The sequence below is a fragment of the Notolepis coatsorum genome (genome assembly GCF_963971535.1).
Source record: "Notolepis coatsorum genome assembly, chromosome: 17".
NCBI lineage: Eukaryota > Metazoa > Chordata > Actinopteri > Aulopiformes > Paralepididae > Notolepis > Notolepis coatsorum.
Window position 1 is genome coordinate 57,223,726 of NC_140181.1, and position 23,635 is coordinate 57,247,360.

At 42.6% G+C, this 23,635-nt stretch overlaps 1 protein-coding gene across 2 annotated transcripts in view; it reads left to right on the forward strand.

The window, feature by feature from the left end:
• plch2a (phospholipase C, eta 2a) overlaps nt 1-23,635 on the forward strand; it is a 371,794-nt gene that overhangs the window by 273,770 nt on the left and 74,389 nt on the right. For both annotated transcript variants that reach the window (XM_084333948.1, XM_084333949.1), the window contains one exon: nt 9,620-9,790. In XM_084333948.1, coding sequence (XP_084190074.1) covers nt 9,620-9,790 — 171 coding nt within the window. The remainder of the gene's footprint in view (nt 1-9,619; nt 9,791-23,635) is intronic.

Below are 23,635 nucleotides of genomic sequence, written 5' to 3' on the forward strand. Positions count from 1 at the left end.
ATGGGGGGGAATACAGCCTCTCAGGCCTAGCCCCCCTTACCTGCTGCCAGTGTGTGGCGCGTCCTCCTCGAGGTGCGTTCCAACTGCCGTCTCTCTCCGTGCAAAACTCTGGGATGTGATAGTAGGGGGCGCAAGGCCCCCTCCGGCACCAGCATTTCCACAGAAAACCGCAGGGACTTGAACCCTGCGGTCTGCATACTCTTCCTCCTACTACCAACCACCCGCCCTGCCCGCTTCCCACCGCTCTTAACGGCGGGAGCAAGCAGGCGGAGAGCTTGTGCCGCAATCGTCTGCCATCCCATGAGTGAGAGGCGCTCGACGGCCTCCGAGCGGCACTACACTCTGCGCCATTTGCCACCGGGGCGAACGGCGGAGGTTGGGAGGAGGGAGTGCTGGTAGAGCCGCCAGACCACCCGCCACAGTCGCTCACCACCGAATGGCGGGAGCGAGCAGAAGCGGAGAGCTTGCGCCGCAAGTCATCCTCCACCAAAGAGACCACGCCCGGGCTGGCCGGGGGTTTCCTGGAGGGGACGCTGGAGCCAGAGGGCCTCCTCAATGAAGAGGGGCGCTCAGCGGTATCCGGGCGGTGCGCACCCAGCTCCGCCTGCCTCCAGGGTTCACCCTCTCGCGGAACCCCCACGGCGCACAGAGGAGGTTGCGACGGAGAATCACAGGTGGAGGCAAAAGAAATACTTCCCAGGTCCGGGTGGTGATGCCATTCTTGGGATCCAAAAAATAGCAACCACAAAAACTAACTAAGCTAAATGCCACTTGCTTGCCGTGTGCGTATAGCGAGCACTTCCTGAAGTGAAAGAAACAGGAAGGCGGAAGTACGGTCACACCCCTCGCCTATATGCATATAGGCGGACAGGGGCTTGGCCGGACAAGTGTAAAGTGCATGTAGCGGAATCTTTCAAAGTAACGTGGTATATCCCAGAACGGGAGCAAATAATGAAATGTAACATATGCACTCTCAACAAAGTGTGTCTTTATCGGTTTTGTGGGGTCATCTTTGTGTTTGTGGGGTCATCTTTGTGTTTGTGGGGTCATCTTTGTGTTTGTGGGGTCATCTTTGTGTTTCTTTGCAGATCCAGTGCATAGCGTAGGCGAGCTTGTTAAATAAATGGGTTTAGGAAGTCAGCTCAGACTACTAACTCACTCGCCCAATGGCATATTGTGAATGACCATTAAATACCTGTTGATTAGCAGATTAGCTGCTGACACCCTTAGATGGCACATGAGATCGATTGGTGATTGGCATGTTGGCACATTGCTAGACCATGGCTGGGATTGTTGTCTTCTCCTCTGGCTTGTGGAGGAGCTAGCTAACCTGCTAATGGTAAGCCTGGCGGCCTGGTGACCCCCAGCCATATGGTGCTGCTCAGACACAGATGGTCTCAGTTGCGTAATACATGGTAAGCACACAGGGGACCAATTTATGCATGAGCATGTACAGGAAGACAAAGTGTTTATAAATCTGTGTTGGCTGGCGCCTCGGCTTAACCTGATTCCACCGAGGTGAGACCTGTGGATGTGAACTGTCACATGTTAGTCATTGTCACCTAGTGACCTACCTTTTTAATGTTTACTGTATGTTTACTACTGTAATCCCATTTGCCCTATTCAAATGTACACTGAGTAGGTGGAGATGCACAGCAGGAACAGAATGGCTCAGATACAGTACACATCGTCAGCAGTGGGAAGACTGTACATGTATGCAATATAACATTGCTAATGTGCATATACATTATTAATGTTTCAAGTATTGTATGTTAACACTTTAAGGACCGTCCACGTATATATACGTGTTTCGATTCCATGCGTTGTGGACCAGAGCCACGTATATAGCCGTGGCAAGTTGTTATTGTTTTATTCCATATTTATAACGCTATTAACGTCCGCGATCGAGATCCATGACATACCCACATATTTGATTTTCGAAACATGCAATACCGGCCAGATCCGCTTAGGGGCGCCATCGCTCCACTGCAGTAAAAAAAATCTTGTACAGTCTGTGGGCGGATCATATGAGCCTCGATTCCAAACGAAGACCCTCCATCTTTGATCACGTTACCGAACGCATATTTCAGCCTGGAATAATGGGATTTATGATTAGCCAATGGACATATCGATCTACCAGAATCCAATGACTAATGAAGAAATGCTGCCGGCGATCACATGGCCTGACGGTAGGATACTATTCCCCCAAATTACAGCTGGATTGGACATTGTTCACGTGATCGATCAGTGAACATGGCTGATTGAACGCACACTATATTGCTAATAAATAATACTAATCGGCGTTCCCCGCCGCCCCCATTTCATCCATAGATGCTCTGTAATAGTCCGGATGTTACGCAGTTTGTTTTATTTCATTCGTATATATACAGCAGAAATGGCGTTTGATATAACTGCGCCAACGTTTAGCCTATTATCTAGCTTCCTGGAAAAAAGACGAGACGAAAAGCGCGATAAACCTTATATTCACGACGCTATAAAATGACAACCAACCGATGGATTTTTATTTTCTTTAAGCCATTATGAAGGCACGGTTCATGCACTCAAGTGACAATGAGAATGGACAGATAGCAATAATATAAATTATATATATAGCTCTTAGAACATACATCGGTTTGTAAACAAACCTCTGTCCTCTGAGGCATAAATCGCCACAAGAGTGTGGTCGCCAAAGTGTTAATGTGTTTTGTATCAGTTTGTGAAATGCGTGTTCTTTCATGCACCTACTGCTTTTGGACCAAAGCTGGTGCAAGACTGATGACATTCACCAATTCAGTAATCCTTAAAATACTAGTTTCCCCATGCCCTCTTATCTTCCGATTAGCTGCTCCTCAAGCTTTTAGACTCATCTCACCTCCAGCCAACATTTCCCCTCACTCGCTCAAGCCCATTGAGCATGTGGGCGGCCAAGAAACCCATAACTCCTCAATCCTCTTTTCTCTGCTCACAGAGCAGTAAAGTGAGGAAATAGGTTTTCTACCGGTTTATTACAAAACAGCCCTTCTAACAGGACCAGAGAGAGGGCTGCCCAGCCAACTGAAGTGTATTACCACAAAGATGTCACCTCAAGAGATCTGCTCCTGTATTTCCTTTCTGGCTGAGAGGGAGAGGAGAGAGGCTTGCCTTGTATGGTAGCAGTTATCAGGGCTCCACTTTTTCCAGTCTGTTGAGCATGCTAGCCAGCGCCGCTGGCCCAGCGGTCTTACTGCGGCTCTACTAACCTCGAGTTAGATGAAAAAACATGGGAGGAGGCTAACTCAACCGAGAGCTTTGTTCAATGATTTATCATAGCTGGGAATACCACTGTAGATGGAAGGGGTGGAGAGGGATGACAAAACCAACTGATAAATGAATTCATATTAGGCGGGACGAGCTACCGCTCCCAGTGCTAGCATACTAACGGTTTAAGTGCACAGGCTCCTGCATAATGAATGCTAAGAGAATAAGGCTAGATTGATGTTTTCTGTTCAAATATAAAGAGAATCCTCTCTCTCACTCACTGTGCTTCCTCCACTTTTATGCTAGCCTCCAGTGGCAAATATATGTCCTGAAGTAAGTGGATGTATTTCCTTGCTGCTTAGAATGTTCCACCATTTACAGAGAAACGAGGCAATTTGTCTTGCTGTTTTTGGGAGGAAATATCTAGGGTTTGAGTCTTAAACAAGCCACCGTCTCATCATCTTCTGGGTAGAGTGAAGTTTTGGAAGTGGTGTAATTGTTGGTGATGAGTCATGATGAGTCATACCGTTTGTCCGCGTGTGACGTGCGCACGTCTGCGCCTGTCACTTATGTGTCACACACTCATCATATACCAAGACGTTAAATGTCAGAGTATTGTTTGCTTGCACCACAGCCAATGTGCGCCACAGTCGTTCGTGGGGGATGTACGGTGTAGTGTGTGCGCTTGTGTTTGCGTGTCTCTGTCTGTGAGTCATATGAGTACTCATACGTCAGCCGAGGTGCGCATGGTGTGAGAGCTGACATGCTGTGTGTGTGTGTGGTGTGTTGTTGCTGCTGAGGCCAAGCTCCTACCATCACTGACGTCATCTCTGTGTGAATGGCTTTCCTCCAGAGCACAGGTCTGGCCCATTCATGCATTCATATGCAATGATTACCACTCCACAACAGCACAGCAGCAATGGTAATGAGATCTGTTCATCTTATTGGACAGCATAGTAATGGAAAGTGCATGCGCTACAGACATGAAACACGTTTTTTAAGTTTTCAAATAGTTCAGCATATTATTTAATATTACATAATATTTAGACCAATGATTGGGGCTCTGACTTGGGAGCCAGTGTTGGCCGTGATTGGGTGAGAGGTGTTGGATGTCTTTGCGGGGGATGTGCACAAGAACACAATTGTATTTATGCTGTGTGTAATATTTCTGATATTATGTTACTGTCAGAGTGCATGTTTTCTTCAGGGGGAATGTGTGCAATAACAAACACTGTAATTCTACTGTGTGTAATTTGATCAGGTGCTGTAAATAGCTTGCCTGGCTCTAATAAACTATAATATATGATCTGGTGCTGTAAATAGCTTGCCTGGCTCTAATAAGACTCTTCCACTGGGAACAAAAGAGATTGTGTGATCAAGAGACACTTTTTGGAGAATATTTCATCACATATAAATACACATTTTCATGACATAATGTAATACTAAGTGTGGAGTTATTGAGATGTTGTCATTCATATTATGAATGACAACATCTCAATAACCCCTCCATACTCATAGCCAAGCTCAGGGACCTGGGCTTGAACTATGACCTCTGCCAGTGGGTCTTGGACTTCCTGACGGGCAGACCCCAGGTGGTGAGAGCAGGCAACTGCACCTCCTCATCCATCACCCTCAACATAGGGGCCCCCCAGGGCTGTGTTCTGAGTCCCCTCCTCTACTCCCTGTACACACACGACTATGTGGCTCAGCGGAGTAGCAATACAATCATCAAATTTGCTGACGACACAGTGGTGGTGGGCCTGATCTCTGCCAACGACGAGAGGGCCTACCTGGAAGAGGTCAAGGTCCTGGCGGGATGGTGCCAGGAAAACAGCCTCTCCCTGAACGTCAGCAAAACAAAGGAGATGATTGTGGACTTCAGGAGGTCGGGGGTCAAGGACTACAGCCCCCTCAGCATCGACGGGGCACCGGTTGAGAGAGTCAACAGCTTTAAGTACCTCGGAGCCTACATATCCGAGGACTTGACATGGACCACACACATTGACAGTGTTGTGAAGAAGGCACGACAACGCCTCTACTTCCTCAGGCGCCTAAGGAAGTTCCAAGTCAGTCAGAAGATCCTTAAGAATTTCTACTCATGTACAATAGAGAGCATCCTGACTGGCAACATCACCTCCTGGTTTGGGAATAGCATTGCACAAGACTAGGGATGGGTATCGTTAGGATTTTATCGATACTACTACTCTTATCGATACTGCTTAACGGTTCGGTACTTTATCGATACTCTTATCGGTTCTTTTTGGTTCTTTTTTTGCAAGAAAAAAAGACAATTAATTAAGAACAGAATCAACATTGCTTTATTATTTATAAATACAACTTTATAAATAAGTATTATAAATAAATATAATTTCTTCAGCAACAGCAGCAGCAATGTTCTTTTATATAACTTTATAAATAAATATAATAAATGAATATAATTTCTTCAGCAACAGCAGCAACAATGTTTTAAATGTGTCTGACTCTGAATTATAGACTTTTTATAATAAACAACAAATGCAAAAGGCTAACAGAACTGTGACACTCGTTCACCCTATCCTCTGTCATCCTTCCTCTAGCTCAGGGGTGGCCAACCAGTCAGAGACTAAGAGCCACAAAAAAATGACTGTGGTACCACAAAGAGCCACACCATATACCAGCGTTTCTCAACCTTTTTTTTCAGTCACGGCACCCTTCATGTGTTTATAGGTCTCACCCTCTGGCCTCTGAAGTTGCTAATGTCTTTTTTATTTGGGCCTCACAGGGTTAAAAGTACCCTGTGAGACCCACGGTTGCAAAATTACAAAATCACTTTTAGCCATTTAAAAAAATAATGTTTATTTAAAAAATGTTAAAGGGGAACTATTTTACTATTTCTTTCACTATTTGGGCACTTTTACACAATTCCTGTGAGTCTATGGAACACCTAGGTTTTTTTTTTTTTAAATGCATTGTTTTGTATTTCTAATCAAGTACTAAAAACCGCATTTTTCTACCTCAAGCCGTTTTGAGGCTGGGCTCCAACCACTGTGTGGCCTGGTGCCAACTGCCACATCAACTGCCACATTATTATGCAGCTGAGAAATCTCTGACATCACAGATATGCACATTTTCAGATGACTCAGTTCAGTGAGGGTGAATATTGTGAGAGGAGAATTGGAAGAATTCGCCAATATGAGAATTAGAGACATATATCCTATTAATATAAGTCCACATAGCTAAGAAACAATGGTAAACACTGAAAAAAGCCATTTATAAGATAGTTCCCCTTTAAGCACATGTATAGTCAATTGGTCCTGTTGTTCAGCCTCACAATGCTATTTGATAGTAAATGTGTTTATATGTCCCACCCTCTGGCCTCTGAAGTTGCTAATTTCTTTTTAATTTGGGCCTCACAGGGTTAACCTCTAAAGCCCGAGATATACAGTAAAAGTGTATATTTTCAGCATTATGTTTGTTTACCAATTATTTTAACTGTTATTAGTGAAATATAAGATTATAGAAATCTCAGGGCATTGAGTCGGAAACCGGCGCATATTGACAGGAGGAAGTGGCACAGCCAAAAGTGAGTGTAGTCTTTTGAAGGAAGAGACTCAGGGCTTTCAAATTTCGAAAAACTACCCTACCCAGCTCACACCAGCCCCTGTCAATCATCTGACTTCTGGATTTACTTTTTAATTTCTCTTATTTTTTGGGATTATCTCCCACAAACCTGAACGTTATTGCCATAAAACAGAACGCAGTTAGTTTCTCTACCTTTCTGTGAACGTCTTGCAAAAAACGGTGTTGCAATATGATGAAGAATGGTGGAGAAATTTACATTATAAAAAAGATGGCAGAATTCAGTACTGTATCTACAAAACCTTCTGTTTAATCATCTTCCCTTTATTCATTTGCTTAGATTTTTCAGGTCTGGTCAATTTTAGCATGGTGTTATTTACAGTCAAAGATATATATTTTTTTTAAATAGAATTGATATTCTCCTTTGGTTCATTACAATTTACTCAAGCCTAGTAACAGACACACTATTTCTGACACTGATCCATATATGTCCCTAGATTCAGATACCAAGAACATGCAAATGGACCATTTAAAAAAAAATTGTAAATGTTTATTCTACGTCCTTATGGAATGAGTGACATAAAAAAAAAAAAGTAAAAATAAAAAAAAAAGTATAAAATTTTTTTTTTTTTTTTTTTTTTTGGATGGAAGAGCCGCACATTGACAGGCAAAGAGCCGCATGCGGCTCGCGAGCCGCGGGTTGGCCACCCCTGCTCTAGCTGCTAGGGTGAAAGGACTTTGGGTGGTGGAGGGAGGTAGAGGGAAGATGTGTGGTGGCCCTGGGCTCACTGGCCTGGGACACATTGGTGGCTGACGCCTCAGCTTGACGATCTATAAAAAATTTAGATTGTAGTATTTGTAGCTAAACAATTATTTTGTTTATTAGCCTATTTGTAATAATTCGTTATTAGCCTAGGAAACTCCGTATCTTGGCTTACCGGCGGCAGTGGACGTGGATGCAGATGGAACACTGCGCGCAAGGCAGTCGAATACGCGCATTTCTGCACACTAATATCATGTTTTGCCAACAGATGTTTTGATAAATTGCTCGTATTGCCACCCTTACTGGCAAATGTTTTGTTGCACTTGTGGCAACGTGCGTTGTATATCCATACTTTCTTTAGAACGCTTCGCTCTATCCGCCATCACGAGTCACGGTGCATGCAGACTCAGAGCTGTCTGTGTCTGTGTGCAGTGCGCTTCAGCACGGAGAACTTTCATTAAGGAGTACCCGTATGTAGCACTACTAGCGAGCGACTCGCGAGGAGTGTGTGTAATAATGACTCGCTGTGGCTCGCTTCTCGTGCAGAGACAGAGAGAGGATAGATCGTTTGCAACTTTTAAATAATAATAATAATAATAATAATAATAATAATAATAATAATAATAATAATAATAATAATAATTTCTCTAGAGTATCGATAGCAGTACCGAGGACGTCGGAGCTTATAAATACTCCGGTATTTTCTAATATAGTACCGGTTCCCGTTTAAAACCGGGGTCCGGGGGGCATCCCTACTACAAATAGTGACACGTTCAGCCGAACGCACAATTGGAGGGGGGCTCCCCACCCTCCAGAACATTTACAACAAGCGTTGCAGGGGCAAGGCTAAGAGAATCATTAAAGACTCCAGTCACCCGAACAACTGCCTCTTTGAACTGCTGCGGTCAGGCAAGCGATACCGGAGTCTCAAGGCGAGCACAGAAAGACTCAGAAGAAGCTTCTATCCCCAGGCCATCAGGCTGCTAAACGAACAATGAACACTACACAACAACAACCATCAAACGCACATAGCACACACATCCACACGCAGACACTCACTTTAAACAAACACACTGTAGCACCCACTCCACACACTTTATAGCACACACCCACTTTAAACAAACACACTGTAGCACCCACTCCCCACTCTTTATATTTATTGATGAAGGATTGCACTACAACTTGTACACCTTACTGTAAATTGTACCTAAATTGTACCTCATCCCATTTCTGCTTTGCACTATATAGTACTGTACATTAGTACACTGCATAGTATTGTATATTATATGGTAACTCAGTTACGTCTATTCTGCATCGAACATTGTACATATGTCTATACTGAACACTGTGACCTCATTTTCTACTTCTAAATTACATGCTATACTATGTTATTTGATACTATCTTGTCTAGCACAGTCTCTGGAGCGTAACAGTAAGAAGCATTTTGTATGAAAGTATTCTGTACTTCTGTATGACAACTATTAAAGAAACTTGAAACTTGAAACTAACTCCACAGTTAGTAGAAAGAAATAGAACAATCATTTTCAGGACTTATTATTACTCTAATCTCTCTATACTTTACTAAATCTAGTCTATCGATGGAGTGCTTCTCTGTTGTTATCCTATGTCTCATGTGTAAAGGTAATTATAGTAATTGTATGTTGTACCATCAGGATCTACTCTACTGGATATCAGGTGATTATGTCATAATAGACCGGATAATTAATTTGAATGTGACCTACAATATACTGTATGAGATGTCAGTCACTTTGTTTGTTAAATCTGAGGAAGATCCACTGGATCGAAACGTTGTCTGAACATAATACATATATTCAGTTATATTTCGTGAGCTTAAAAAGGAGTTGGTCCATTGACAGTGAATTCGTCACAAACTTATTGGGCTAAAATGTATTTATTTTTGTTTGAGCTATTATATCCAATTGAGTTTTATTTCAATGTAGGGCTCTGAATCCAAAAATGTACCCATATCCCAGTACGTTACGTTCATAGTGTCATAGGAGTTCACATCTAAAATAAACCATCACTTTTTGTCTTGTGCAGGAGGCGGACACAGACGACAACCAGGGCACGCTGGGCTTCGAGGAGTTCTGCTCCTTCTACAAGATGATGTCCACCAGGAGGGACCTCTACCTGCTCATGCTGACCTACAGCAACCACAAGGACCACCTGGACAGCGACGACCTGGCCCGTTTCCTGGAGACAGAGCAAAAGGTCTGACACGCACACGCACACACACACACACACACGCACACGCACACATGGGTAGAATTCAATTGTCATAGACATAGAGGTTCAACGTGTTCTTACAACATCTATGGACACAATAAGCATCGTCTCTGCCACACTGCCTGGCTGAAGATTGAAATGCACACTTTAAGGAGCGGCTGGGTGGCGCAGCGGACATTGCTCGTCACCAACGCAAGAGACACCGGGTTCGACTCCGGCTGTCGGCGTTGCCTCCGGCTTGGGCCGGCCGTCATACTGGCTCAATTGGCAGAGTTAGCGGGTGGAAGTCGATGGGTGGTAATCTGAACGTTGTGGACAGCGACTCCTACAGGTCGGTTGGGGACGCCTGCACAGCAGAGACAGGAAATGGCAGGGGTAGTGTGAGCCTCCCACACGTTACACCTCGCCAATGAGAGTCCGCGCTGGCAGGTGAAAATATGTGACAGGGTGCCTCCTCGTGTATCGGAGGGGACACGTGATGCAATGCTTCTATCCTCCCTACAACCGGCCAGTGGGGGGCATATGCGAGCAACGTTCAAGACAGGGGAGGAAAGAATTGGCACAGTGGAATTGGGATGGGAGAAAAATAGAAAAAGAGGAGAAAAAAAGTGGATAAAAAAAAATAAGAAATGCACACTTTAATGTCGGTACAAGTCCGGTTTGAGCCGCACCATTCTGACTCCTACAGAAAATCTCAGAGCACGTCAACCGCAATCCTTGGTACTGTACAAACAACACAAAGTGGTAGAATTACACAAGATTAATACATGTTCATCCTTCTGCACTAAAAAGTGTGTTTGACACTTTGGACAACTGTGCTACAGAAGAGATGGAACAACATCTAGCTACGTTTACATGTATTAATTTAGCTGCTGCTTGGTGTTTCACCTTGCCAGGCCAGTGATCCTCAGGCTACGAACGATAATTTTATGAACATGCCCAAGGCTACCAAATATCAACACACACACACACACACACACACACACACACACACACACACACACACACACACACACACACACACACACACACACACACACATACATATATATATATCCAGGGCCGGACTGGGGAAATAATTCATACCGGGAGATATAGCGTGAAATATAGCCCCAATCAGGCCACTTTTTAAGCAGGAAATTTTTTGTTACAAAGACTTAATTTCCTGCATTCTGGTGAATTTTAGTGCATGTGAATCACAAACTAATGAGCCAACAATTGCTTAGTACAATGTACTGTTATGAACCTCAAATAAAACTGTTGTGGCACTAGCAATGCTACTCTCTCCACCTTCAAAAAGCAAGAGCACAACATATTTTTCTATTTACTATTATAATACAGTTAACCACTCTCTCCTGTAAGGGCCTTTTTTTTCTTTGTTTTATCCCTCTCTCCTCCACCCTTTCTCTTTCTTCCACTGTCCATCTTGACATCAACGTTAATTGACTTTCGCTCGACTGTATCTCTCCCGAGTCCCTCACTACCTGGCTCATTGCCTGGCTGTTATTCTGCATCTGAGTGCCATCTGCCATTCCATTCGCCGCCACCGCTGTCAATCAGTTGTATCGCCTGGTCCCGCCTCCACCAATCACAAGCGGCAGCACGGCTCCATTGTGCATGTGTGATCTGCGTGAGGGAGAGAGTCGGATAGTTCTCCAACTCTGTCGCAGACAGTGAAATCCTGGTTGTTCCCCACCCACCTAGGTTATCTAACTATCGCGCCGCGCCGCAGCCACAACTAGAAACAATGACCTGGCAAAAAAAAAAAAAAATTATAATAATAAAAAAAATTATACTTTTATTTTTTTAATTTATTTTTAATATTTTTTTGTTGTATCTGTGCAGGCCAGGCCACCGGGAAAACTCCCGGTGCTCCCGATGGCCAGTCCGGGCCTGCAAATATCCATGTACTGTAAACACCCACACACACACGCGCTCATTTATGCACACGCCCACACACTCTCTCATGCATTCCCATTTACCATGTCTGTCTGTCCCCCCGCCCCCCTCTCACTTTCTCCATTTCCTGCTTAGTGTTTCTTTTTATTTCTTTCGGCTCTTGCTTCACTACCAGCATCTGATTTTCTTTCATATAAACCTTTAAACCACTAATAACTTCATTCTGTCAATCGATGATAAAAATTAATTGGACATTTACGGTGGCCAGTTTCAAATTGCAGCCTCCCGTACGTGCTCTTTGAGAGCGGTTTTGAATGTGCGTAGGGATTCACATCTTTGTACGGCTTTGGGTATGGCGTTCCACATTGATGTGGCATAATTGCTAAATGTGTTTAGTCCCTTGTTTGTGCCGAATCTGGGTTGCACATGATTTGTGGAGCTCCCTCTGGTGTTGTGGGCATGGTATTCACTGACCTTTTGGGAAGTATTTCGACATGTACATGGGTACCTGAGTAGTGTAGTGTATCATGTAGACCAGGCCCATTGCAAGTTGCTGTACTCTGTCGTCTACTCTAAGCCATCCTAGGTAGTCAAAGTGAGCAGGGGTGAGGTGGGTTTTAGGATTAAGGTCAAGCAGTAGTCTGACCAGTTTTTTTGTAATATTTGTAATCTTGTTTTTAGCGCCTTTGAGGTGCTTTGGTACCATGAGGTGCAAGCATAGTTGTAGAACCCTTGAATGAGTGCTCCTGCCAGAGTCTTCAGGGTATTCTTGTTTACCAGAGAGGAGATCCGGTACAAGAATCTAGTTTGTTGGTTGACTTTTTTGATTACATTGGATGTCATTTTGTCACAGGAAAGATTTGCCTCTAGGATGGAACCCAGGTATGTAATTTCATCTTTCCTTGTGACAATATTGTCACCCACTGTAACAGAGAAGCCGTCGGTCTAGCTGAGTTTGTTATTTGATCCGAAGAGAATGGACTCTGTTTTACCCAGGTGTAATGATAGTTTGTTATCAGCGAGCCAGGTGCAGATTCTGCAGAGTTCCGAGCTGAGGTTTTTTTCAACCTGTAACTTGTTCTTGTCAGAGACCAGCAGGCATGTCATTTGCATAAATTAGGAAAAGTAACGGTCCTAGTATGCTTCCTTGTGGAACACCACAGCTCACTGGGAGGGGGGGGGGGGTAGAGTATCGTTTACCTCCACCATCTGTTCTCTCCCCTCCAGGTAGGACTGCATCCAGCTCACTGATAGACTATCAAAACCAATTGCTTTTAGCTTGTCAATGAGAATGGAGTGATTGACAGTGTCGAAGGCCTTTTGTGTGGATCATATTGAACTAGTGCACGCCACAACTATGTGGAGACTTCTGAGGATGCACGTGCCACAACTCCACCATGATGTGCCATGCATAAAATGCATAAATTGCTTACATTTGTGAAATTGGAAAAATCTGTTCAATGCCCATGTGCAATTTCAGAATGATTGGCCAACCCATTGAGGAGATAAATTGATGCAGACAGACTGATGGATGGACAGAGTTTTCCTAATTTTATAGTAGAATTATAGTAGGATAGTTTATTATATCGGAAAACATTTCTAATGGATACGTTTTGAGAAAATGCTGACTATTGCTATTCTCGTCACAGTGAGACGTGAGTAAAATTTCAGCATGTTGTTGTTGAGAAACGTTATGTACTTCATGAGGCTCAGGCAAGAAGATAGAGTAGATGTTTGCAGTGAACTGTATGCTGGTGCACAGATAGTTTGAGTCTGTGCTTCATCTGCAACTGTGCTAACTTTATTTATAAATAAAGAAATACTTAATTTTTGTATTGTTTTTGTGTCATCAAATGTCTATTCACATATCCTTGAAGAGTTTGATCTGTAAATGGAAAATACCATATTTGTAACTTTCTTAACTCATTGTAATAACTTTTTACTCCAGTGTTAACAAACATTAACAACGTAATACAAACCAATTTTTTTTAACAACTAATATTTACCTGTCTAGTGTTGGTCCTTGTATCAAGAACCCAGTCAGTCAATTAGAGCATGCAAACATGTCTCCACTATTACCATATGTCTTATCTTTGGTGGTCGGGCTACCCCATTTGTTCATGTTTGGATCACTGACTGGGTCTTTAAATTCTCAAAAAGAGAAAGAGATGGAATGTACAGTATATAATGCAATGCGACTTACCAGTCCAACACATTGATTTAAAGACACCTCTTGGCTATCAATGGGAAACCTCAAATACGGGAGAATAAGCCACAAGATGATGACAAGAGGTAGCGACAGTGGGCTAAAGGGTTAATATGGTGGGAAATCTCTTTTAGTAAGATATGAGTGTGTATTAGTGACTGGCAGTAGATTTTCTGCTTGGGGGCCTCTCCAGGGCCCTCATTCATCAACGTGTTCTACGCACAGATTTGTGCTTACCCTGTGCGTACGATCATTTCTAAGCAAAGAGTGGGATTCATCAATTTCAACTTGAACTTGACTCCGTGCTTACGTCTACGCACAGGTCAGACCATGCGTACCTGGCGCCCAGTGGTAGAATATATTATTACAACAAGGAAATGAGCTTCTGTGCATAATAACACTGGCATGTTCTGTACGAACCGTAGTTCATTATAGTTCATTGTAAAATAGCAACAGTAGTGTAATTATGGTCAAAACCCTATAAATAGCATTTGGAATAATAGATCTTTCTCTCAGAATGAATGCAGCATGGTTTATATAGCGTTATCGCTATCGGAATATACGGGGTGTAGGCTACTGACTGACTGCGCTCTGCGTAGCTTGATTGATTGATTGATTGAAAAGTTTATTAACAGATTGCAGAATGGGTACAGTACAGTACAGCTCAGTACATACAATTGTTAATTGGGGATGCAGACCAGAGAAAGACTTTTGTCTTGTTTACATCAGGGTCCCCCATTTTCAATTCATCATAAATCATAAAGCTCAACTCGTTATTATTTTGCGCAGACCGCAGAAACAAACACGGGAACGTTTTGATTATATTTAAAAGGCTTTACGTTAAATGAAACAAGTGGAATTTCGAAGCTGTAAGCAGAATACAAGTCACATGAATATAGTGTTCTTCCCCCTTTTTACTGTATAAGAAAGAATAGAAAACGCATTGCAATGACACCAGATAGTGGACAGACTATGTATATGATGGGATTCAAGTTCGCGTTTTTGTTGATCATAGGCATGCTGTCAGAGTATGATATCTTAATCAAACATTCTAGAACATTTGTCGTCACAGATCATGTCCTAATAGAACATAGGCTATGGCATGGATCGTGATATTGTGTGGACTGTTATTATTACTGTAACGGTACCACCCATTGTGACAACAGCCTTGTGAGTCCCGCACACAAACATGATGGAATTCAAGTTCATGTATTGAAAGGCAGGCTACATCATACATGCAGTGAGATTCATTGTTCTTGTATATGCTCTCGTATACTATTATTGTTTATATAGGCTACCCAATACTGACATCAAAATAGATTGTAGTATGCCTCTAGAAATCATATGCAGCAGGTAGAAAATTGACGGGAGATCCATCGCGATTTGGAATAAAATTGAGGAGAACTTTAATCCCTGGGTATTAATCAAACAACACGGGAAAAGGCAGTCATATTCCAGCGCGGTATTTATTAGTGTTTGCGCTGCCCAGGCAGCAATGGTTAATAGATATCATATCCGACATCACCGTAAGTGTACACGTCTGTCAGCCTGTCTCATGACACGCTTCCCTCAGCTTAGTCCATTTTTCCACATTTCATGGGTGTATTCCATTACCGTATATGGTTAATCGGGGCGTTTCTGGTATGCAAATACGTGAAAGTGTGCACGAGCCTCGGCGCAGAGCCAAGGTGGGATTCATCATGACAGGTGTGCGTAGAGCCTGCGTACGCACGTGTGATGAATCCCGACTTCCCTGTGCGTACACTGGTTCTACATTCCGTGCTTACGTGTGGAAATAGAACATGTTCTACGCACACATTGATGAATGAGGGCCCTGGTCTACACCAGATAAGAATGTAATTATCTATACGAGGGAAATTGCAAATGTAGTAGGTTGAAGTACACAGCAACGTGGCGAAACGTAATGAAAAGATGATTTATCACAATACAAGGTAAATGAGGAGAGATACAAAAACAAAACATGCATGATAAACTTAAGTAAAATACAACAGATTAAAAAGAAATAGGGATACGAGTGAATGGAAAAGCTCAGTTCTGTCCACATGTGACCGATACTGATAATGATACTTTACACATGGGGATCAAGAGATTCCTGTCCAATACAAAATATACAGTACCTACAGGTATTATACAACATACCTACGGAGTTTAATTTATACAACATATACCTACAGGTATTAATACAAAATATACCTACGGGTATTAATACAACATATACCTACGGGTATTAATACAACATAATATACCTAAAGTAGGGATGCTCGATATTGGCTTTTTTACCGATATACCGATATTGTCCAACTCTTAATTTCCGATACCGATATCAACCGATACCGATATATGCAGGGTTTCCCCGCCCAAAGAATTTAATAATTTCAGGTAATTAACATTACATATCTCTTGTTGTGGAATTAACACAACATTATGCATACTTTTGACAATAAATAAAATCAGAATGTGTTCTTACTTGCTTGCCTGGGTAAATAAAGATTTTAGAAATGTAAATTTTTTTTTATAATAATTTGAAAACCGATACCGATATTTTCCGATATCACATTTGAATGCCGATATCGGCCGATAATATCGGACATCCCTAACCTAAAGGTATTAATACAATATATACCTACATATTTGGTCCAAAGTAGAACACTGGAGCACATGGATTTAAGGCAATACACTTTATTTTAAGCTAACATTTCGACTCGTTGAAGATGCACCCTTCCTGTTTAACGTTTATCGTTCGATTCAAGATGGCCCTACTCTGAGAGCACTTTACAGGCCTACATTTCCTTTTGATGTGGGTTGGTTGGAGTGTGTGGAACTTCTCTCTTCAGGGCATATTAAACCGGTTTACAGATTTAAAGTGGGCATATAGGCAACAACACATCATCATCATCAAACCTTTATTTAACCAGAAATAAAAACCCATTGAGACAGAGGTCTCTTTTTCAAGGATGATCTGGCCAAGAAGGCAATCACAAATTATGACAATACATATACATAACAAAGCACAATACACATACAATAGACTACCATACAACCCATATTTTAAGTGAAAAATAAAATACAAGCACAATAAAACAGTAACAATCAACCTGTAGAAAAGTGCTACACATCAAAGCAGGAGCAGCAGGTGGCGAGGATTTCAGATTTTTTTGTTAAAAGCAATTCAAGGAGATCGGAGAGGCCAATTTGAGACATGTCTGGAGGTCATTCCAGGACCAAGGACCGAAATAAAATAGGCTTCTTTTACTTGCCTCAGTCCACACAGCCGGTATTTTAAAGTGCATCCAGGTGCTAGATCTGAGATTGAGGCAACAACAGTTGCCCCCTTGGTGCAATATACCTTTTTTTGCCAGAGGCGGAGCTGGTCCATAGGGGCCATAGATGTTTGATGCCTAACAATTGCTCAGACACAGTATTCCCAATGCACTTTGATCTGACGTTTGATCAGATGTGGAGGAGGTGTCTAAGAGGAGGTATTCCTTTCCATGGATGAAACACTGGATCCGACCCTGGTCTTTGGAATCAGTGGCAAAACATAATAAAATAAAATACACCCTGCAGGGGAAACCAGATCACTGTCAGAGTCGATTGGGAACTCTGTTCTTCATTTTATTTCAAAGGCAGCTGACCTGCATCTCTGTCTGCTAGAAGATGATTCTTCAACGGTAGAAACAACGTTACGAGGACGTCCTTCAAAGCTGCTACATCCGTACAGTTCTGTTCCTTCCGCCGCTTACTAAGTTATGGCTCTTTCCATATCTTGAATACGTGGCGAACATTTTAACATCCTGCCGAACTTGATGACTTACTAGACGTCAATGCGGGTTACCGAGTTCAAACAGCTGCTGTCGTCGTGATACTCGTTGATATGTAACCCGTTGGTGATATGTCGCATCTAGTCGGAAGTTTCAGTGATGGCTCATTTGCATTTGAGTCAGAGAACTCACATATTGAAATAATAACTTTTTATTGAATTAATATAAATGCATTTTATTGCGGTTTCAAGGCTTTGTTTCTACACATTTTCATGTAAATAAATATCTATTTTGCCACTCTCTATTGCCAAGTGATTTAACACAATAGAGATTCTACCTATAACCAGTTCATGACTGGTACATTTGCTGTTTTTCACTACACTGGTATCTGATGGGACATTCCTGGGAAAACATTTGCTTTTATGTCACCAGTGAAGGAATCTATGTTTTTCAATGTGTATATAATGTATTGGTGGGTGACAGCATCTACTCAGACGGATCTATAGATCATAAAAGTAGCCGGCAGCCAGTGTGTGTCTCCACGGTAGCAAGCAGGGTGTGTGAATTAGGGCTGGGCGATATGACTATATTATATAAATATCTGGTACAGTTCATTAACAATACACTTTTTTAACGTATTGTGGATATCGTGATGTTTTGCCCAAGAGGATTGTGTCGCGTCAAACTGGTCCACACGTTCAAACTTTTGAACAACCCCCACACACACTACTGCATCAAAGTTACTACTTATGATAAAGGCATTCGTTTTGTGGCATTAACCTTATATAGTTACACGTTCAATAACATCAGCGTATTTACCCAAACATAGCAACGTCCGAGGACGACATAGATAGCAAGCATTACTCGAGTTGTGCCCATTCTGCGGTCTGTTAATAAAGTTTTCAATCAGACAGATGTATGGAAAGGCTTTTATTATAACATTCGTTGCAGTAAAATCATTATGCCTCATTTAGGCATGCTGCGGTGCGCTGGTAATCTTATCGTCGGCCGCGGGGAGCTACCGTTGTTGTTGTTGTGTTGAGCTCTCGTCAAAATCAATGGAGGACATTCAGGAATGTAAAAAAAGAATAGCGCTTGCCGATTGGTGCTAAGAACAGCAGGGCGGGTGCAAGCGGTGTGACGTAATTGGCAGACTCGACTGTCAATCAAAATTATTCCGTTGCCGGCTGAATGATTGAATTAATGAAAACTTTATTAACAGATTGCAGAATGGGTACAATACAGTACAGCTCAATACAACAACAGTGGACTGGAGGATGAAGACCAGAAAAATACTTTTGGCTTTTTTACATAAGGGTCCTCCATTTTCAATTCATCAAAACATTTCGAGACATACAAATATACAGTAGTTTCATAAAAATGCTAAAATGCTATTTATTGATTGATTGATTGATTGATTGATTGATTGATTTAAAACTTTATTAACATATTGCAGAATGGGTACAGTACAGCTCAATACATACAATTGTTAAGGGGATGCAGACCAGAGAAAGACTTTCGTCTTGTTTACATCAGGGTCCCCCATTTTCAATTCATCATATTTCATATCTAAATCATATAATATCTCATTGCTAAATATATGCAATATATAATCTAATAATCCAATAATCTAAATCTAATATATAAATGCTAAATGCATGGGTATTTTATTTTGTCTTTAATGTTAGCTTGCAAACTCAAATACTGTCTTGGTAAGCCTCATAATGAATTGTTTGGGAAGAAAAGAAAAACATCGTGATGTGTATCGTGTAAAGGTGACCAGGTCAAAATGGTTCAGTTGCAGGACAGCAGCACTGCTTTTGCGGGACAATGCGGGACACGTAGGGAAAATAAAAAATAAAAAAGTATTTACATTTTTTTATTGCTAATTAAAATTAAAGAAATGTATTTATTATTTAAATGCCTTTATATCATATTCGACGCAGACGGTAGGCTATATATAGCTCATTTTGTTATTAATCTTATTAAACTCACCTCCGGTTTTGGGGATATTAGCCTCCGGATTCTATTGCCACCTTCCCTCTGGACAGTGTCCCGGCGATACTCCCCGTGTATTCTGTTATTATAACAAACCGACCCTCTGATTCAGTTCTCAATAATAGTCGGGCCAGACTTGCTGAAGAGGCGCTCCTCTGAACAACTATACGTGACGTCCCCCTCTCCTCCAGTTTGGGGATCATCTGAAACGGATCTCAGCCACGTATACTTCTTGTCCCAGTCTCTGTTATATGAGCAAAGTCTCTTTTTTTGCCTCCATTTCCTTGTTTTTCTTAGCTAGCTAAACAACTTGTATCAGTAATATTGGCGGTCTTTCTTCTGACTACTCGAGTGACTGACGTCACAAATACAGCTGCCCCGGCCTCGCTCGGACAGGTGACGGGCAGCGCGACTCGCAAGACTCGAGTGAGCTGCTCCGCTCTGCAGCCTCGGCTGGAGATGCATCCAGCTGCAGGACCACAGCACCGACACTCTCAGGACCGCGACACTTTGCGGACCCACACTCTCCAGACCCTCGCTCCCATTGGCTGATTTGGGTCACGTGACCGTCCCACTCCAATTCAGCCATTGGGTGGGACGGTCACATGGTGGTGGGCAGGTGGGCACCCTGATCGTGTATCGCCGAAAGGTCAGAAAATATCGTGATATCATATTTAGGCCATATCGCCCAGCCCTAGTGTGAATGCCAAGGTCGTCAGCAGGTTTGTAACCAAAACATTGATAAGCACTGAGAGCAGGCAGGTTTGGTCAGAGAGAACTAGGGGGATAGTTTGACATCGATAGAACCATGCTAAAGGTGAAGAGCAGTTGCCATGGCAGCACATCACGTAGTAACGAGAAAAGGGGGCGGGCCCCCGTTGCTAGGGAGAAGACCTTATGATGTGAGTTTCTTCCGGGATAAGTTAGATTAAGACACGAAGCAGACGCGTTGACAGAGACTTTGAAACGATCGTGGGGGGGGGGGGGGGGATAGAGTGCCACGACATCACTGGCTTCGGCCGACAGGGAAGGCCTTTGGACAGCTAGGCCGCACGACCACCGAGCGGGGTGACAGGAGAGAGGTTGTTAGAATAATGAATTTAGTTCCTTCTAAGGCTTTTCAAGGACAATACAGAACTGTTTTCCATCTGGTACAGAGGCTTTGTTTATGGAATAAACAACGTTTTTCCAAGAAAGGTACCACGTCTGCCAGTGTTGAATTCTTATGATTACGGATTGCATTAAGGGGGATGACAAAGTTGTACAGCCAGTATGAGAAGGTCGACTTCAGAGAGAGAAATAAACACAACGCAGAAACTTCGAGGTGATACTGGCTGATTACAGAAACATCTAACACCAGCATCAACAGCAGTTTGTTATTCGCAAACTTCAGTCGACCACTACTTAACGTCATACAAGCAATAGGCTTTCATAATGTGCATGTCTCACATTTATTCATTTGGAATATTAATATAGTTGGTAATACTTTACAATGAGCTTATTCTGGTGCATTCACCTGTGTAACCTTGAAGGTAATTTTCATTGAAACGTGACCTGATATTCAATGGTAGAGAAATACTAGCCATTCATAGCAGTACAGTAGTAACCATTCATAGCAGCACAGAAGTAGCAATTCATAACGGCACAGAAATAGCCATTCATAGCAGCACAGAAGTAGCCATTCATAACAGCACAGCAATAGCCATTCATAGCAGCACAGAAGTAGCTATTCATAGCAGCACAGAAATAGCCATTCATAGCAGAACAGTAGTAGCCATTGATAGCAGCACAGTAGTAGCCATTCATAGCGGCACAGTAGTAGCCATTAATAGCGGCACAGTAGTAGCTATTCATAGCGGCACAGTAGTAGCCATTCATAGCAGCACAGTGTGATGTGATGTTAGGCTCCATCCGTCTGATATTGCAAATGAAGAGAGACGTTTTTGTGACCATGTGAGTGACTTGTCCCTGAGGTGCCACTTGTTTTCAGACTCTGCTAGCTGGCAGAGCAGACACCTAATGGAGACGCAATTGGGCCCCTGATTTGATTGGCGTAGGTAAATGCAAACACACCTTATGATGATATTGGTATTGGCACATTCACCAGCACTTCAAGTTAACTTATTAACACTTTGAGTGCCACGGGTCCGGTGCCCCGGAACCCCGTTGCGTGCCTCCACCCACTTCAATGACAGCTCTCATATTTGCGAACGCATGAACTATATCTTAAATTATGGCTATGTCTCTAATATGGCCGTCGCTTATCAATGACTTGTTTGCGGTCAACATTGTCAAAACGGATTGTTTTTTAATCGGTTAATTTCCGTTTTATACCATTTTGAAAAACGCTTGTTTCTTGAAAGTTTCAGAAAATTTCAGAAGATTCTGTGATAATCGTCCCCTTTACTGGAATACACAAAACACGTTGTTATTTTTCGGCCTATTTATGAATAGTTTTCAAATAAATGCTAAATTATCGATAGTATATGTGTACTTATGCACGCTATAGAAGCGGGCTGAAAAATCGATTATCTTATTTCCTGATCGCACACACACACAAGACACACACATACACACATATGGCACATGCTGATATATAGGTGAAAATAGCTCTGATTATCCCAAGACTGGTAAAATAGATTCCTTACCTCAGATCAGATGTTCTCCAAAAAGATTATTCCAATTCCTGATCGCCATTCCAAATATCGATCACGTTTATTGATCCAACGCTGGGTACTGGAAACACACATTCTCCCCTGTTCTGGTGGTCGGCGATGACTTCGATCGTCTCCGGTTACATGCCTGACAAGTAAAATGTGGAAGCAGGACTTTTTTTTCTCCATGCGTTTCATTCAATCCAATCCAAAGGGGTGCAGTACCATCCGGAGAGACGATATGGGGCAGTATTTTCCCTGTTCGAGTTCAGACAGAACCCCACTGGTAACGTGAGGCTAGATTGATGAAAAATGAATGGAAATCGATAATTAAAAAAATAACGATCAAAAACGAGATCTCTCGTCTCTCTGGCACTCAACGGTTGGCATGAACTAACGAGAAATCTCGTTGTTGGCACTGAAAGTGTTAGTCTTTTGGAAAAAGGAAATCGACCCACTACTAGTACAGTACTATTATTATTACATGAATAAAATAAAAATTATCAAAAGTTAATGAAGTGGCGCAGTGGGCAAGGCGCTCGCCACTAACACAGGAGATGCTGGGTTCGGCGTTGCTACCGGCTTGGCTGGTCGTTCATACTAACACAATTGGCAGTGTTAGGGGTGGGAAAGCCGGTGGGTGGGGATTGGACGTTGTGGACAGCGACTCCTACAGGTCGGTTGGTGCGCCTGTACAGCAGAATCAGGAAGTATCGGGGGCAGCGTGAGCCTCCCATGCATTACTCCTCGCCACTGAGAGATCGTGCTGTTCAGGTGAAAAGATGCGACAGCTGCCTCCTCGTGTACCGGAGGGGACGGGACACGTGATACAAGGCTTGGTCCTCACTGCAGCCAACCAGTGGGAGGCATAGTCTAGCAACGTTCGAGACAGGGGAGGGGAGAATTGAAGGGAGAATTGGCGAGGCGAAATTGGGATGAGAGAAAAATAGAAAAATAAGGAGAACAAAGTGGATAAAAAAAAATTAATGAATGGAGCCGCTAATTTTTCTTTATGTCTTCTGATCATTTTAATGTGGTGAAGAAGTGTGTGGTGGGGTCTTTCGGGTTGGCAGCTACAGTACATGTCAGGTCATTTCAGACGGGTAGCGTTTTTCCTCTAATTATATTTAGCGTTTAGTTCTGGCACATTGAATTATATTTCTTGTCTGGGAGCTGTGCGGAGGCCGCTTTGTGATGTGATTTGTTTGAAATGAGTTGTCTGCTGCATCATTAGCCACTGCTCTCCTGCTGGTTCTGCACTTTCCTGTCTTTCAAATAATGGTTCCGTGTG